Raw genomic sequence first — 16,421 nt, 5'->3', positions numbered from 1 at the left:
AGCACATGCCCGGTGGAAACCAGCAGCAATACTATACATATTTGCTGCTGTGATGTGTAAACCAACCCATAGCTAAAGTCTGACAATTTTAGGTTTTCTATTAACTCTTATCACCTCATATAAGCATGAGAATATTTCATTTTGTTGTTGTTGTTGTAGTAAACCACCCAGAGACCTAAGTTTTGGGCAGTATAAAAATATGTTAAATAAATAATATAATATAATATAATATAATATAATATAATATAATATAATATAATATAGTAAATTTCAAGAAAAGGAGAGCCAGGACTAACTTAATCCAGTAGTACAGACTCGTGGTGTGAACACTGCTGCAGGGTGTGGGTTTTTTGGTTCAACTTAGACATCCGCAAGCTTTTCTAGGTGCCAGACTGGAGATCCATACAATCCAGTGAGTTGAAGGATCTTGTTAGTGGGTTCTCGACCATCCCCCATCATGCCCACCCCCCACCCCCATAAGCAACCCTTAGATGCGAAGTGCTAGAGTCCACCTTTGCTTGGGAGTCTGGGACTTGAGCTGCTCATTGCCAGCTCCGTTTTTCAAAAAGCTCAGGGGCTACCATCTGTCATGAGAAATCAATTTTATTTCTTTGCTATCTTACAAATGGTGTATTTACGTATTACAACATGAAAGAAAATGAAACATGATTTCCACCCACAATATAGTTACAAATCAACATTTGCATAGCCATATGTGACACATCTGTTTATTAAAACACTACTGGTAAGCTATTTGCTCCTGCACAACCCATCACATCTTCAGGAAAGCTGGGAGAAGAACAGGGCTGCAAATGCTGGCCATGCCCCTGACATAAGGAAGTCTCTTGCTCCCCCAGAGTCCTCAAAGGTGCGGAGAAGTTCTATGCAAATATAGCTTTGCATATGTACAGCCCCTCATTCATGCAGAGGACACACAAATGAACATATCTTAGCATGCTGATGTATATACACTGACTTCCACAGATTAATTTTTTATTTTCCTTTGAGTCGGTTACTAAAGAAGGCTTTCAAATGCTGGTCTCTAGATTGTAAATTGCATTGCTTAGTACAATACAGAAAGACATAGCAACCCTTTCCCCAGCAACAAAAGTCCTCTATGTTCATCCCCCCCCTACCCCCACCCTGTGGTTTGGGTAGTTTTCCTTTGAAACAGTGAGTTGACATCTTTGTGGAATATATCAGCAGTGGCCCCGTGCAGTCTGTCATTCCCCAAACATACAGGAAAGAGAAAAGAACCCACCATATTTAGACATATTTTGACTAACTGTGGCTGTGTTCGTTTCTGCTGCTGTAAGATCCTTCCTGTTTGCTAACAGTGTTACAATATTTTAGGGAGAGCTGACTCTTCCCCAAAAGAGGATGCTTTTGGTTTTGTTATGCCGGATAAAAAAGAGAAAAGGGTGATCGGCTGCAAACAAAACAGCACCCAGGTCACTTCGACCTGCCAGATCAGCAACACTTGAAGCAGCAGCCTCTGTGCCCTCTTCATTGATGTCAACAAAGCACTTATGAAAAACTTGGGACAGAACCAGGTTCTTTCTGTCTGACATCCCAGTGAAATCTGCTTGGTCTGTGTTGAAGGCATCTGTTATTCCCATGCTGCTCAAAGTTGCCTTTAGCTCATAGCTGTCTTCTAATTGGGTCCTAGGAAGATACACCTTCACATCCGTTTCCTCCATTTCTTCTGGGCTAGTCCACTTGGATAAGCTCTTATAAGTTAATTCTTTTTCCAGCTATAATTTTTTAAAATGCAGAACGAGAATCAGTGAAAACATACCTAGATTTACAACTGCATTTGCATAGCTTCTACCTGAAAACCTATACATGTGTAGAAATGTTATCTGTTATACTTTTTTGTGAATGCTGAAAATATCATTAGGTTAGTTCCCTCCCCCCATCGTTTTGTGTATTCTTGGGGTTTGGATGGCTAAAAAAATAAATAAATTGCTGCTCCTTGTTTTGGTGAGATATGGATGTATGGAAAACATTTCCTGGTTCAAATATATCAAGAGTCATTTTCAGTTTGGATAGGTCTACAACCCTGTCCATCTATAACCTGGCCAGTTCATCAATTCTACCACCAAATATAGAACACATCAAATGTTAGAGATGGAACAGACATTGGAAGTGTTCTAGTCCAATCATTTGCTCAGTGCAGGAATATATACCAGAAGGTAAGCACTAACAGCAAATGCCTGGGATAGAAGCCAAAAGCAAGTTCTCTTCTTTCAATTGTCTTAACACTACTTCTGTTCCTTACCATTTTTAGACCAGTGCTGTCATCACTGATGTCATCAGGGAGTAATATAAACATGCTAAGGTCATTGTTGACATATGAGAGCTCAAGAATCTGAGTCTTTACTTCTTTTATGTAGTTCCAGTTAAATTTGTCATGCTGGAACATCATCTTTACTGGCTTATTTGTGCTCTGTAAGAGGATAAGCATACAAAATCATTTATTTTTTACAAACTTTAAATCTCATAGTGGTACAGACAACATTAGTTTTATCCCTGCCCTAAGGAACATGCACCTGACCCTTTTCTATTGCTCTGTAAGGAACACTGCAGATGGCACCATTATGATGGGTCTTAAGTATCTAACTGCCATTCGTTCAAGTAGCATTATGTCATTCTTACCTTGTTCAGTCTGAAAGACTGATCTGTTGTGTCTTCCTTCTTAAATGTCTTTGACCAGTTTCCTTTAAAGTACAGTGCATTTACCAAGACCAGCTGGGTAAGTGAATCTATGGATCCCTTCGTCAACAGATTCTGTATTTTACCTTTTCAAGTAGTGGGAGGGGGGAAAGGGGACATTTACACAGTTACTTGTTTGAATACAGAACTATCAGAATTATAATCTTCCTTGTCTTTAAAAACTCTTTCTAGCATCTCGCAACCCTTCCTTTTGAATCTTATTTCACAAGAGATTTACATTCCTCCTACTCACCACACTCAGTGACATAAGGTTTCTTGCTGCCTTAAATAACCCCCCCCAATGTTGCCTCTTATTCCTGGGAATCCCTCCTTGAAAACCTACATAATCTCTCTCCTTACAAATCCCTGCTCCACATTTCCCCCAGGGCGCTTTCCAGATTAGACCCTGCAACGGGGTCGTATCTTGGAAGTGTGCTTCCACGCTTCCTGTGTTGTGACACCGCAGTCCCTACGTGCACAGCAGGGTGCAGTTCACATTTCCAATGCCTTGTTTCAAATTTAATCGCTGCGATATAGAGCTAGGGTGTCATATCCAGTGTAAAAAGGTTGCTGTTTTTTCAGGTTGTTAGTTGCTGCGAGACTGCTCCCCCTGCTGTTTACGTTTCGAATGCGACTTGCCTGAATGGAGGCATTTCACTGCTGTTGAGCAGCTAGCCTGGAAATCGCCCAGGAAGACTTTGGCCTCATTCCAAATGAAATGAAGCCTAAAATACACGCTTGTAATCATTCCAGTTTCCTCTAATTTCTCTCTGCCCTCTGCAGGCTCTCCATAATTAGTAGTGATTAGCAAGCTCCCTGGGGGATAGCTTTTTTGTTGTGTTACTCTGCAAAGTGGCATCCACATTGATAGTGCTTATTAATTACAATATGTTAATATAATCTTCTGAAGGAAGTACATTAAACTAGTCCCTACTGAAGTGAGCTGCACTAGGTGTTCATACCCTTCCAGTGACACTTTGCATGGGATGCATAATGAATTGATTTGACACACATCGTTGTCCAAACTGACTATGGGCTGACTAGCAATCTGGTGCAAAGTATTTAAAGGCTTACATTTTCCTGCAAGTGTGGTGATGTGGATCAATCAGCATGAGTAGAGTCTGATATAGTGTGTCTGAGTAAAAATTTGATTATTTTAAAGTCTCAGTGACCTTCAAGAAAGGAGGCTAATGTTGCATAGAACTCATAGCAGTATGTATAATATCAAAGTATCAACTGCAGAACTCAAATGTTTTAGAAGGTAGGAACAAAAGCTAGAGAAGACTGATCTCTTTGTCAGTGGCAGAGCAATGATTTTGAGCTCACCTTCTGTCTGGCGTTCAACCCAGGAATTGATCTCTTTCCTAACTTCTTCTGCAGCTTCTTGAAAGTTCTCAGTTTGGGGCTCTATGTTATAATATTTCTTGACTGACTGTAAGAATTCCTTAAAAGGGGGGGGGGAAGTAAAGTGTTAAAAACCTAAACTAATTGGCCTTACATACACACACGTGCTAAACAGGAGAAAGAGGGGAAACAAACCACATACAGTATTCTCAGATCATGGCAAGCTACATCCAGAGAACAAATAAAAATTTTGGTTCCATAGGCACTTGCTAGGTATTTATACGATCTCCTAAACCCTGACTGTGATATTTTAGAAATGAGCAAGAGAAGAAAAATGGATAAAGGACAGTGTCATATTTTCAAGCTGGGTGGAGTAATAGAATCACAGAGTTAGATGGCCATCTAATCCAATCACCTGCTTGATACAGGAAACCTAGAGCTAGAGTATCCCCAAGAGATGGCTGCCCAGCCTCTGCCTGAAGACCTCCAGTGAAGGAGTACCCCATCACCCCACTAGGAACTGGTTCCATTGGCAAATGGCTCTTGCTGAAAGATTCAGCTAAACTTCCCTGAATCTAAAGCCCTACGTCTACTCCCCTGCATCTAAAGCCCATTAGACCTAGTTCTGCCCTCTGAGAGAGCCGAGAACAATTCAGGGCTGCTTGTCTATACTGGTCCTTAGTGACTTGTCTTTCCTTCCATAGGAGAGGAGAGCTGGTCTTGTGGGACCAAGCATGACTTGACCCCTTAGCCAAGCAGGGTCTGCCCTGGTTGCATATGAATGGGAGCCTTGATGTGTGAGCACTGTAAGATATTTGTCTCAGGGGATGGAGCCGCTCTGGGAATAGCAGAAGATTCCAAGTTCCCTTCCTGGCTTCTCTAGGATAGGGCTGAGAGAGATTCCTGCCCGCAACCTTGGAGAAGCCGCTGCCAGTCTGTGAAGACAATACTGAGCTAGATAGACCAATGGTCTGACTCAGTATATGGCAGCTGCCTATGTTCTTATGTTCCAGTGTGTGTGTGTATGTCCTTTTTAATTTTAAACTTATCACCAAGTATTTTATGCAGCCATCCATTGCACTCATGCAAACTGGAAATAAAAGATTGAGAAGTATATGGCATTCCAATACCAGGTCTAAGGAAGACTTATTCAAAAGGGTCAGAGAAGAATCTTTCAACACATGTTTATACTTCACAGTTTGAAAACCATGGTTGAAATATCAGGGACACTGGGCCTCACAGTATACAATCAACTGCATATGTTCCTAGGGTATTTATATATATATATATATATATATATATATATATATATATATATATATATATATACACATACATACATATACATATACATATATCTTTCTGCAACCGTCTTGTGTTAAGATTGCATTCTCAGTACACGTACATTCTACTTACTTTTCTAAAAGGTGCTGATCTGTCTCCATATAGCTGATGGACACTTCTAAGCAGGAAATTTTTTGTGGGCTGGTTTATTTCTTGGCTAAGTGTCTGGAATTCCAAATGGATGTTGCTTGATTTTTTATCGGAGGCCTTAAACAAAGCAATGCAGCAGTTATAAACCACATTATCTAATCATAATTTTAGATGGTATTTTTTTGTCCCATACTCAGTTCTGTTTTATTTCTCCATTGCTTCCCATTCTTATATCACTATCCTATATGTGTTTACTCAGAAGAAGATCTCACTGTATTCAGCGGGGCTTATTTAAAGGTAATTAGTTACTCAGTTGCAGCCTTAATTCATGTACTTATACTCACCACTTCATTCTGGCATGGCCAAACTGATTGCTCTCTGTGTGTTTGTTCCATTCCCAATATCTTATTTATTTATTTGATTTGATTTATATACTGCCCCTCCAAAAATGGCTCAGGGCAGTTTACAACAAATAAAAACAATTAAAATCAATTAACAGTTAAAATAAAAACTAAATCAATTAAACCATTAAAATCATTTAAACATTAAAACATTAAAATCATTTAAAATCAGCATTAAAAATTTAAACCATAAATCTAATTAAAAGCCTGGGTGAATAAATGTGTCTTCAGCACCTATTTAAAAGTTGCCAGAGCTGGGGAGGCTCTTATTTCAACAGGGAACACATTCCAAAGTCCAGGGGCAGCAACAGAGAAGGCCTGTTCCCCAAGTAGCCGCCAAGCGAGTTGCTGGCAACTGCAGGTGAACCTCTCTACATGATCTCAACAGACGGTGGGGCTCATGCTGAAGAAGGCGTTCTCTTAAATACCCAGGGCCTAAGCTGTTTAGGGCTTTCTAGGTAATAACCTCTATCTTGTGTGCTTTAGGGAGGTTTCAGATATCACATAGAACCTCTATTAACACTGAGATCCATACAACATCCCTCAGGCTCGAGAGCATGTGCTCCCCCTTCCCATCCCCACGTGAGCATCAACTAGGGATGTGTATGGAACCGGCAGTTCCACCGATTCGAAGGCGGCGGGGGTCTCCCTTTAAGAGTGGGGGGAGGATGCACTTATCTCTCCCCCCCACTTTCTCCCCCACCGGCATCGGGTTTTTTAACAGCCCATTGGGGCAGCAGCGTACCTCTCTGCCACCCTGTTGCCCTTCTCTTCCGGATATGACCGGAAGTTGTTGACGTGCCTGCTGGGGGAAGTGCACCCTCCCCCCCTTAAAGTGAGACCCCTGCCACCTTCGAACCACCCCGCTGTGATTCCATGCACATCCCTAGCATCAACTTCCTTTCTACGTTAGGAAAAGCCAGGACTGGTTGTGATGTCTGAAGCCACCAATTTCAGTTTATTCTAACCTACTGGCTTCAGAGAAGCCAAGACCTGAAACAGGCTTCTGCAGGCTGCTGCTGCTGCTGGCGCCATTCAAGCAGCTCTTCACCAAGCATTGGCACCATCATTGCTTGGCCAAGAGCCACTTGGAAATAGACCTCCTCCTCCTAATTTGTAGTGGCACCTGCCCCTGACTCAGTGGGCAGTCCTGTGTGCCACTTGTAACGGAAAGGGGAACACAGCAGAAGAGGAACTATCAAAAGGCCAGTAAAGTTCTGGATGCTCTCTGGTGCGAGAGGCTGCACACGAAGTCAGGCAGTTATGACTGTTGCTGGGAAGGAAGAAGACATGGCAGCAACAAGGAGTGTGGATATGCATTGTGCACAAGTGAGCAGAAGGCTGCAGCATTTGGTGCCCTGCCTCAAGCGAATGAAGGTTCTGGGTGCACAGAGGTTTGGGGATAAAACTTTTGCCTGAAAAATGAGCTAATATATAAATAAAATATTCATTATAATAGTTCAGTGTAGGAGCAAGATGCAACCAAGGATCACTGTCAAGATGGGGTGCCTCCACACAAACAGATTTACTTCAGAAAAGGTTAAGCAATGCATCCTTAAGACAAAGAGAATATGAACAGGAAGTTTTAGTTAACATTAACAATCCATGCTCAAGCACCTGTGGAAACATCTCTTTATGAAGTACATACTGACATTTGAAAAACTCACTGAAATTATGGAAGGGACCAAAACTAGATTTGTAACAAGGTCCAAAGAATTGCTAGAGAGACTGTGGCTACAATTCTGTGCTTGCTCACTTGGGAGTAAGTAAACTTGAAGTGATTGGGACCTCCTTCTGAGGAAACATGCACAGATTCTAGCTCCACACAGCATAATTTTTATTTGATCAACAATGTATTCTTAATTATGCCTATAATTAAGGCATAACAATTAATAGATCAGAGCACAAAATAGCTCTATATGCTGGCAACACTCCTTTTTATAGAGGATCCTGCTTCAGTTTCTTTAATTCAGAGGTTTGCCCAACTCTCTAGATGCTCTATTAATTGGTACAAGTCTGAACTGATGGAGGGTTATCCAGCAAAAATTGATATTCCATACCTACTGAACACCTGAATGCTTATTTCATAAATATATCACTGCTTCTCCCTTATTTTGGCGCTGTGGTGTTGCTGAGGGCTCCCTAATTCATATGACGTGGAGTTGCAATGTAATAGCTCCCTTTGGGAAAGAAGTGATTGACTGCATCAACCTAGTTTTGAATACCAATTTTAAATTTTGTGACAGAACAATTATTGACCACATTGTCTGGAACCTCTCCTGGGGTTGCAGATCATGGCTCTCCCATGCACTTCTTGTCACCAAGTGTATTATTTTACAGTGTTGGAAAGATCATTTCAGCCCCTCCGTTTATCAATGGATAGAAGACTGCTAACCTGCTAACTTTTTAATGGAAAACTTACCACCGTATGCTGAAAGAGAACTCTCATACTAGGATTTGGAAGGATTATTTAGAGTTATTTCCATACTCTGCTTCTTTCAAATAACTATCTATATTCACCCCTTCATTCTCCCCTCCCGCCATTTTCTGATTATTGCTGGGTTTCTCCCATCATATCTCCACCTTTTTGTTGTAATTATTTTGTTATAACATGGGGAAAAATGAATAAAACTGTTAATTAGAAAAAAGTAAAAAATGAATGGAGCAGAAAATTATAGTTGTATAACAATTATTTTCTGTTGGCTTTTCTGCATGCTTGTTTTTCCTGGAGGTTTTAATTCAAGTCTGTGCAAAACCTTTGTGTGAACTAATGCTATTCTGTTTGTTTGTTTTTAAATATATGTTTGAGTGTCAGATCAAAGTAGGTTAAAACAAGAATGCCAGCCTCTAAAACCTAGTCTAGAAATAGGCATGCATGCATTCATCATAGCTGCATTTGATATGTTTCCAAGTGCTGGTTATTACTTATAAGGCTCTCAATGGCATGGGTCCAGGGTACTTAAGAGACCCTCCCTGCCACCTGTTAAGATCAACTGGGGAGGTCTGGTTGTGGCTGCCACCGATTCATTTGGTGGCGACTCAGGACTGGGCCTTCTCTGTGCCTGCCCTGGGCCTTTGGAATATGCTCCCTATCAACATAAGAGCATCTCCATCTCCAATTGCCATTAGGGAGACCCTCAAGACGCACCTGTTTTCTTAGGCTTTTAACTGAAATTAAGTTTTAAACTGTTTAATCATTTTTATCCTATGAAAATGTTTTAACTTTTTTATTCTGTTAAATTGTTTTAACTCTGTGTTATATTTGTTTTACATTGTGCACTCTGCCTAGAGATACACATATCAGGCAGTATATAAATATGATCAGTCAATCAATCTTTGTTTTTAAAAGATACCTTCTGAATACGGATGCAGGGGTTATTCAGGAGCTCTTCCATTTTGGAATGTGCTTGTGGTTGTCTCATAGTTCTGGCAATTTCAGACCCCCCAACTTTGTTAAAGTGAAGCACCTGCAATTAGAAGAAATGCAATGAACAATCTTGGGCTTACAAAGTCCTCTGCTCTCACAACCCTTTGTAAACTGAGCTAAGCTATAAAATAAAATACCACCACATGCTAAGAGGCCCTGCACCTTTTAATTTGGGTAGGGGCTATGGCTCAGTGATTCATCATGTGCTTTGCATGTAGAAGGCATCTCTAGATAGCCCCGGGAAAGACCCCTGTTTAAAACTTTAGAGACCTATTGTCAGAGTAAAAATACTGGATGGATCAATGGTCTGACTGACATAGGTAACTTCATACATCAATTATGGCTTCCACTGCTATCACAGTCCTAGGAAAGGGGAGAACAAATCTGTCCCAAGCTTTTATCAAACAGGCTATTGCTGTTTTGTCACCAGAAATCAGTTATCCCACTCTAGCTCAGGTTTGTTGCCAGAAATCTGTGATCCTCCCCTAGCTCAGGTTATGAGGTCTCTTCAGTGAAAGCAACTCTGCCCTTTCCTAGACAACATCAGGAAAAAGCTTCTGAGGAGTGACTGTAAAGAATCATCCTCACCCGGGTGCTTGGTATTCTTTTATTCACTACTGACATGTAGTGTCAACTTAAGTAGGATGGATCCAGTGATCAGGTCTATTAGGCACTGGCATTCCTTTAATTAGCTTACTTAGAAAGTTATCCATTCACAAACATATTTTTAAAAGGAGGGTTCTAGATAACAGTTGGAATTCAAAGAGTTACTTTAGATATGCCCAGTAGACTTTAGAGGTGTGCACGGAACCGCGGAGCTGCGGTCTGGCACTGGGGTGGGAGGTTCTAACAAAGTACGGGGGGGGGCTTTACTTACCCCCCAAAGAACGTCACCGTATTCTTTTGATTAAGCGGGCAGCATACCTCCTTGCCACCCGCTTCATTCCCCCTCTGGCGCGGCTCTTCTCCTTTAAATTCTCAATCGGGCGGCAGGGTATCTTCCAGTCCCTGCCGCCCGGCTCTTCATCAATGTCCCCGCTCGGCTGCCCCCTGTGCAGTCCCAAGACCCCTGCCGCCCCTTCCCTTCCCATTTCAAGGGGTCGGCAGGAGAACTCCCCTGCCGACCCCGTCCCCTTCCCTGGCTGCGCTGCAAATGGCTTCTAGGAAGCCTTTTGTGTGCCTGCGCAAAAGGCTTCCTAGAAGCCATTTGCAGCGCAGCCGGGGAAGGGGACGGGGTCGGCAGGGGAGTTCTCCTGCCGACCCCTTGAAATGGGAAGGGAAGGGGCGGCAGGGGTCTTGGGACTGCACAGGGGGCAGCCGAGCGGGGACATTGATGAAGAGCCGGGCGGCAGGGACTGGAAGATACCCTGCCGCCCGATTGAGAATTTAAAGGAGAAGAGCCGCACCAGAGGGGGAATGAAGCGGGCAGCAAGGAGGTATGCCGCCCGCTTAATCAAAAGAATACGGTGACGTTCTTTGGGGGGTAAGTAAAGCCCCCCCCCCCGTACTTTGTTAGAACCTCCCACCCGAACCAAAACCACGCGTGTCCGGACCGGTCTGGAGGCCTTTAGAATGGCCTCCGAACCGGTCGTGCACATGCCTAGTAGACTTTTACTTTTTCCTTTGAATGGCAGGCAGGCAAACCATCTCACAAACTGCTTTTCTGTTTGGGTGTTGAGTACAGTGTGTTTCCAATTTTAATCCAAAACAAAACACAAACATGTTAACACTTTAAGAAATGCTATAATATGAACAACTTCCTTTATAATCATACAAATACATGGCAATGAGCAGCTACACAACAGTGGTAGCCTTCCCTTAACACATCGTTATGAATAGCACATTTCTATGAATAGCACAAGCTTACCTCTGCTATTTGCTCTGCAGTATAGCCTTCAGCCCCAAGAAATACAGTGGCCATGACAGCTGAAATACTCCATGGTGAAAATAAGATGTTCTTGTTGCTTTGCGTTTTGCACACATGTTTGAAAAGGTCAAGGGCAAAGCCAGTGTTTGCTGTACTCAGAGTCTCCATTGCTGTTTAAATGTAATCAAAAGACAAAAATAAGTTTTCCAACTGTTCATTTATTATAAATTCACTTTTTCCCTGAAGAAAGTCTTGAAATGTCTGATATAGACATATGGCTTGAAAAGATAAGCTTTCTGGAATATTCCATCATTTGAACCACATATATTGTCTGCCTAGTATCTTTTCTCTATTAATGTTGTGGCATTAGAGGTTAACAGTGTGGTTTAAGGCCTTTTTTCCTATGAAAAGCTTTGGTTATGGCATGTTGACACTGCAACATTAAATACTCCATGGCATCAGCATAGAAAATCTTTAACTAGATCACAGGACATCTGTTCTCAACTTGCATAATATTCTACTGAATGCTTTTGCATAGGGATGTGCAAACAGGTTTGAATTTGAACCTGTTTGTATTCAAACTGGTTTGGTTTGAACTCAAACCAAACAGGGCATTGAACCGGCAATGCCGGTCCAGGTTGGAAACAAATAGAGCCTGGTTCTATTCCCCAAACAGTCTGGTTCTATCCAAACTGGTTCGAATTGGTTTGAAGATTCGAGCCTCCAAAATTGGGTTGGGGTGGTAATGCAAATTTTTTTTGCATTTTCCCCAAAGGGAATAATGGGGATTTGAAGATCCCTCAACTGCCCCCCTAGGGGGTCCTGGGTACCAAAGTGGGTTTGGGGGCAAGGCACCTTGTGCCACAACTCCCCCCAACAGCCACAAGCCGGTGGGGCTCATGGTTTTCTTTTTTAAAGTTTTTTAAAGATTTTAGTCTGTCTCACTGCAATGAATAGGAATTTCTCCCTCCACACACACTGTGAACTCTGAGGTCACACAGTGTTCATTAGGTCACACACTGTTCTATATTTTTGAATGGGGGAGTAATACAATTAGGGCTCAGGGTCAAGTTATTATTTCTGAGCTATAGTATTACTTCTGAAATTCCCCTATATCTGTCAGCTGAAGATGGATTCCCTATTGCAACCTTTGTGCATTCTCCCTGCCCATATCTTGGCAGAGAGAGAAGGGGAAATCAGTGCTGTATGGAGCTTTCTTGCTCCAAAGGCTAAGAGTGACAGATGTGGTATGAAAGGTGATAGATAAATTTAACAATAAATAAATAAATAATGCAACCAACATGGTGGCTCAATTTTTAAAGGCCCCTCAGACCTTCTCACAGCACTGTAATATGTCCCTACAGATGGGAAATCACATCTTCTAAGGATGTGTATGCCTTATTAAGTGTATATTATTAAGTATGCCTTATTAAGTGTATATTATTAAGTATGCCTTATTAAGTGTATATTATTAAGTATGCCTTATTAAGTGTATATTATTAAGTATGCCTTATTAAGTGTGCCCAGCAGGGTCATTAGCCATGAGCACAAAACCACATAGGATTGTACCCTGTGTACTAATTTTGCTCATGTGAATTAGTGGTGTGCATGGAACCGTGCCTCTGTGGTACAGTGCTGGGGGGGGGGGGGAGTCCTGCCACTTTACCCCCACCAGCGCTCCTTTAAAAAAAAAAATTATTGGGGTGGCATATCTCCCTGCTGCCCCTGCCCCCATTTTCGGCCGGAAGTACCATGCTCGCGTGCGCACAACATACTGATGCACGCACGGTACTTCCAGTCAAAAATGGGGGCAGGGGTGGCAGGGAGGTACACTGCTGCCTCAAGAAGTTTTTTTTTTTTAAAAAAAGGAGCGCCGGTGGGGGGAAAGCGGAGGGAGGGGTAAGTGCACCCCCTGCCCTTAAAGAACCAACCCCCCCGATGCCAAACCTTTGAACTGTGCAACATTCGAACTGGTTCAGAGGCCTTTACAATGGCCCCCAGACCGGTTCGTGCACATCCCTAATGTGAATGTGTCAAGCAAATTGTTGCCATATATTTTCTCTTGGCATTCAATAAGTCTAATAATCATGGACTATGTGTCTTTGTGAGTCTAGCACTCACAAATACTCCATAGCTTGGCACATTTTCTTTCTGGACAAAAGTCTACAGAGATATACAAGAGAAGCTATCCCAAGAAGATTCCAAAGATATGACTCTCACCAGAATCACTCCCTGCCTGAGAACAATGTCTTTGTGAAATTTATGTTGCTAGGTTGGGCTGCCTGGGAAAGAAGGTTGCCACAATAGTGTTTTCTTTCCTTTGTTCTACAGATTACCTGTCAGTTACTAATCTGACCTTTCAAGTCTAGCCTTGCCTCTTGTCTTCCCAATAGTCATTTACAAATCCCACAGTTCCACTAATTAACATTTCAGTTCTGCCCAACTAAGCTATCTACATACAGGCTTCATTCACATAAAATGAAAACCGGGAAACCGGTGGTGAAGGTGCCCGAGGATGACATACCTGTATGTACAAATTCGTGAAACTCTGGTCCTGGTCCTGTCAGAAAAGTGAGCTGAGGTTTTGGTTTCAAACTTCAGTTTGAAACCACACGATGTAGTGAGTTTCACTGCTCCTACATGAGGTTTGCAGCTGCCAGCATCACATGAGAATGCTGAACTGCACTCCTCCCTCTCTCCAGCCATGATTGGCTGTCAGGGCTGTCCCTCATGCCAGAAGAAAGTCAGAACAGCCAGTTCCCCCTCCAGTCTTCCTGAATGCGGTTTGGTTCCTGCCCATTTTGTCTAAATGCGGATAGGCAAGCATGCGGCAGGATGGGGGGGGCGGGGCATGGAACCATTTCTGCATTACATGTGAATGCAACCATAGTGTTACACTCATTCTAGTTTTTCACAGGCCATATTAACTCTTGCTGGATTGCTAGTGGGCATACTGTTCTATTAATATCGTTAATTTTCTGTTTTATCTTTCCAAAACCTCCAATGTTTGCGCGTTGCGTTTTCTGAAAAGGTCTCAGTGCCTTTAATAATAGTGTGTGGGGGGGTGGGGGGGAGTTAGAAGGTGCAGCATTTCCCAACCCTGTATCACCACGTTGGGACAAGTATCATCTGTTGAATTTCTGTTATGTCCAGCAACTACATATTAAAGACATCTGGACTGGCTCTCACAATCCTTTCCCACCCCAAACTGGCCCACACTATTAAGAAGAAAGCTGAAAGCGTGCCCATCCTGACATCTTCCTGGATATCCTGATGTCGTTGTGGCACACTCCGTTATCACGTGGGGGTGGGTAGGGATTGTCTGAACTGCTGCACTACACACAACCCAAATACTAAATAGCTCTGCTATAACAAAAGAATAAATTAGGGCTATGCAGGTTCAACCCCACAACTGGACTACAATTCCCACCATTCCTAGCCACAATAGCCTATAGTCAAGGATGATGGAAGTTGTAGTCCAAAAACAGCTGGAGGGTTGAAGTTGCACAGCCCTGGACAAAACAAGTATTATTTATCTGTGGTATTCTTGGTATTTATATATTATGTTTATCCCCTGGCCTTCCATGAAGAGTTCAGATAACCTACTTATGGGTTCCTTCTCAGCTGGTCTTCTCTCTCTGCAACTGTTACACTATTTATTTTCTTTTTATCTTGCTCTTCTACACAACATGCGATTTCCCCATCCCTCCCTTTTTTAGCCTCCACAACAATCATGTTGGATATTTTCATGCTACTTTCCCCTTTTTTAAGATTCCTAAGGGAGAGGTTCTTTTGCAGTTACTTTGAGAAACACTTATCAATAGCAGTTGCTCAGTTACACAAATGAATGTATGTTTTCTGTATTAATGGACCATATACAATTCTACTTATGGTGCAATGACATGTTTTAGAGTGCAATTTTGTGAAAGTTAGTCATAGAACTGATGCTGCAATCTTATGTATACTTATTTGGGGGTAAACACTACTAAACTCAGTGACATTCAATTCGGAACAAACATACACAGGATTGAATTGTAAACTACCATTCTCTTTTAAACTGAAACATGTAACTTGTTACCTTCACCCCCATCCTTCTTAAGAAAGTAACTACACATGATATGGCAGCATTATTCAGTACTAAAACCAACAGAAACATGAAAACTAGTAACTTTACATACCTTGTTTAATCCAGCAGTTAAGGAAGACACTCTCTCCACTGTTCTGTATAAGTGCAAAGCAGGTTGATTATATAGGATTTCTAATCACTCCCAGAGAAACATTTCTAGTTTCTCAGCGTGTATGGTGATGTAATATATTTTGGCCTAAAGAGCATGTCTCTATGGAAGAACTGAAACATCTTAGAAGAGCATGACCTAAAATGGAAAGCAAAAATGACAGCATCTTACAAATCCAAGTCCTAATGCTTTAGAGTTGCTACAGAATGAATCACTGAAAGGCTGAACAAGTGTGAGTGAAGCAACTCCCCCCCCCCTTGAATTATGGAATATTTCATGAGTTAGCACCAATTTTACCTATGACACCTCAACACTGCAAATTTCAAACAACACATATGTCTTTTTTCCAAAATTGTACTCAACTTTTTATTTAAAATGGCAAGACATAAAACAATATAAAATATTTAGTAAAACAATTCAAAGTTACACACAATATAGTAGAAATCCAAACAGCAGAAAAGGAATAAATAAAACCCATGGAACATCAGCTCTGCACAGGTCTAAAAGTCTTCTGAAAGAATACAGAAATACATACAGGAAGGATGTACATATGCAGATACATACACATATAATGCAACATTTACACTGTCACTTCCTTATTTCTTAAGCCTTTAAAAAATCTATGTAACATACATACCCACATTATGCCTTTTAAACTCTGCATTTATTAATTACAAAAATAACAACTCCCCCTAATTCTTTAATTACATTAACTCAAAAGGCATTTAGAGTTCCAGGTAAGATATATCCCTAGTCTTGGGTTTTCAACTGACCAATAAAAACTGTCCTGGCCTATTCCTGCAGCTTTAATAGCCACTTGGAATGTAATAATTGCCAGGTGAAGCTTTGTAGGGTATGGAGATTAGTGTTATCATGGGCTAACAACTACATGCCAAGCTCAGGTGAAAACTATAGGAATCAAGCTGGTATAAAGTTGGCTGCCCTACCTTACTCACTCAAGGGCTAAAATGAAAGGATGTAATATGTGTAACATTTCT

General features: G+C 41.7%; 1 protein-coding gene across 2 annotated transcripts; it reads right to left on the bottom strand.

The window, feature by feature from the left end:
* Positions 1-585: 585 nt before the first annotated feature.
* On the bottom strand, positions 586-16,216 carry LOC128323277 (serpin B10-like). Of its 2 annotated transcripts, none has more exons than XM_053246027.1 (9): positions 16,061-16,216; positions 15,367-15,561; positions 11,189-11,358; positions 9,248-9,361; positions 5,476-5,610; positions 4,042-4,159; positions 2,659-2,801; positions 2,282-2,449; positions 586-1,754 (listed from the first exon to the last, which is right to left on the bottom strand). In XM_053246027.1, exons 3-9 carry the CDS (start codon positions 11,354-11,356, stop codon positions 1,350-1,352), a joined length of 1,251 nt encoding a protein of 416 aa, XP_053102002.1. In that variant the 5' UTR covers positions 11,357-11,358; positions 15,367-15,561; positions 16,061-16,216; the 3' UTR covers positions 586-1,349. The 2 variants fall into 2 exon arrangements, with proteins under 2 accessions (XP_053102002.1, XP_053102003.1); XM_053246028.1 differs by lacking the exon at positions 16,061-16,216 and adding an exon at positions 15,988-16,035.
* Between the last annotated feature and the right edge of the window lie 205 nt (positions 16,217-16,421).

Source organism: Hemicordylus capensis, chromosome 4 (assembly GCF_027244095.1).
Source record: "Hemicordylus capensis ecotype Gifberg chromosome 4, rHemCap1.1.pri, whole genome shotgun sequence".
NCBI classification, from domain to species: domain Eukaryota; kingdom Metazoa; phylum Chordata; class Lepidosauria; order Squamata; family Cordylidae; genus Hemicordylus; species Hemicordylus capensis.
Note: the sequence above shows the minus strand (reverse complement) of the source record. Positions and strands in the feature narration are given on the sequence as shown.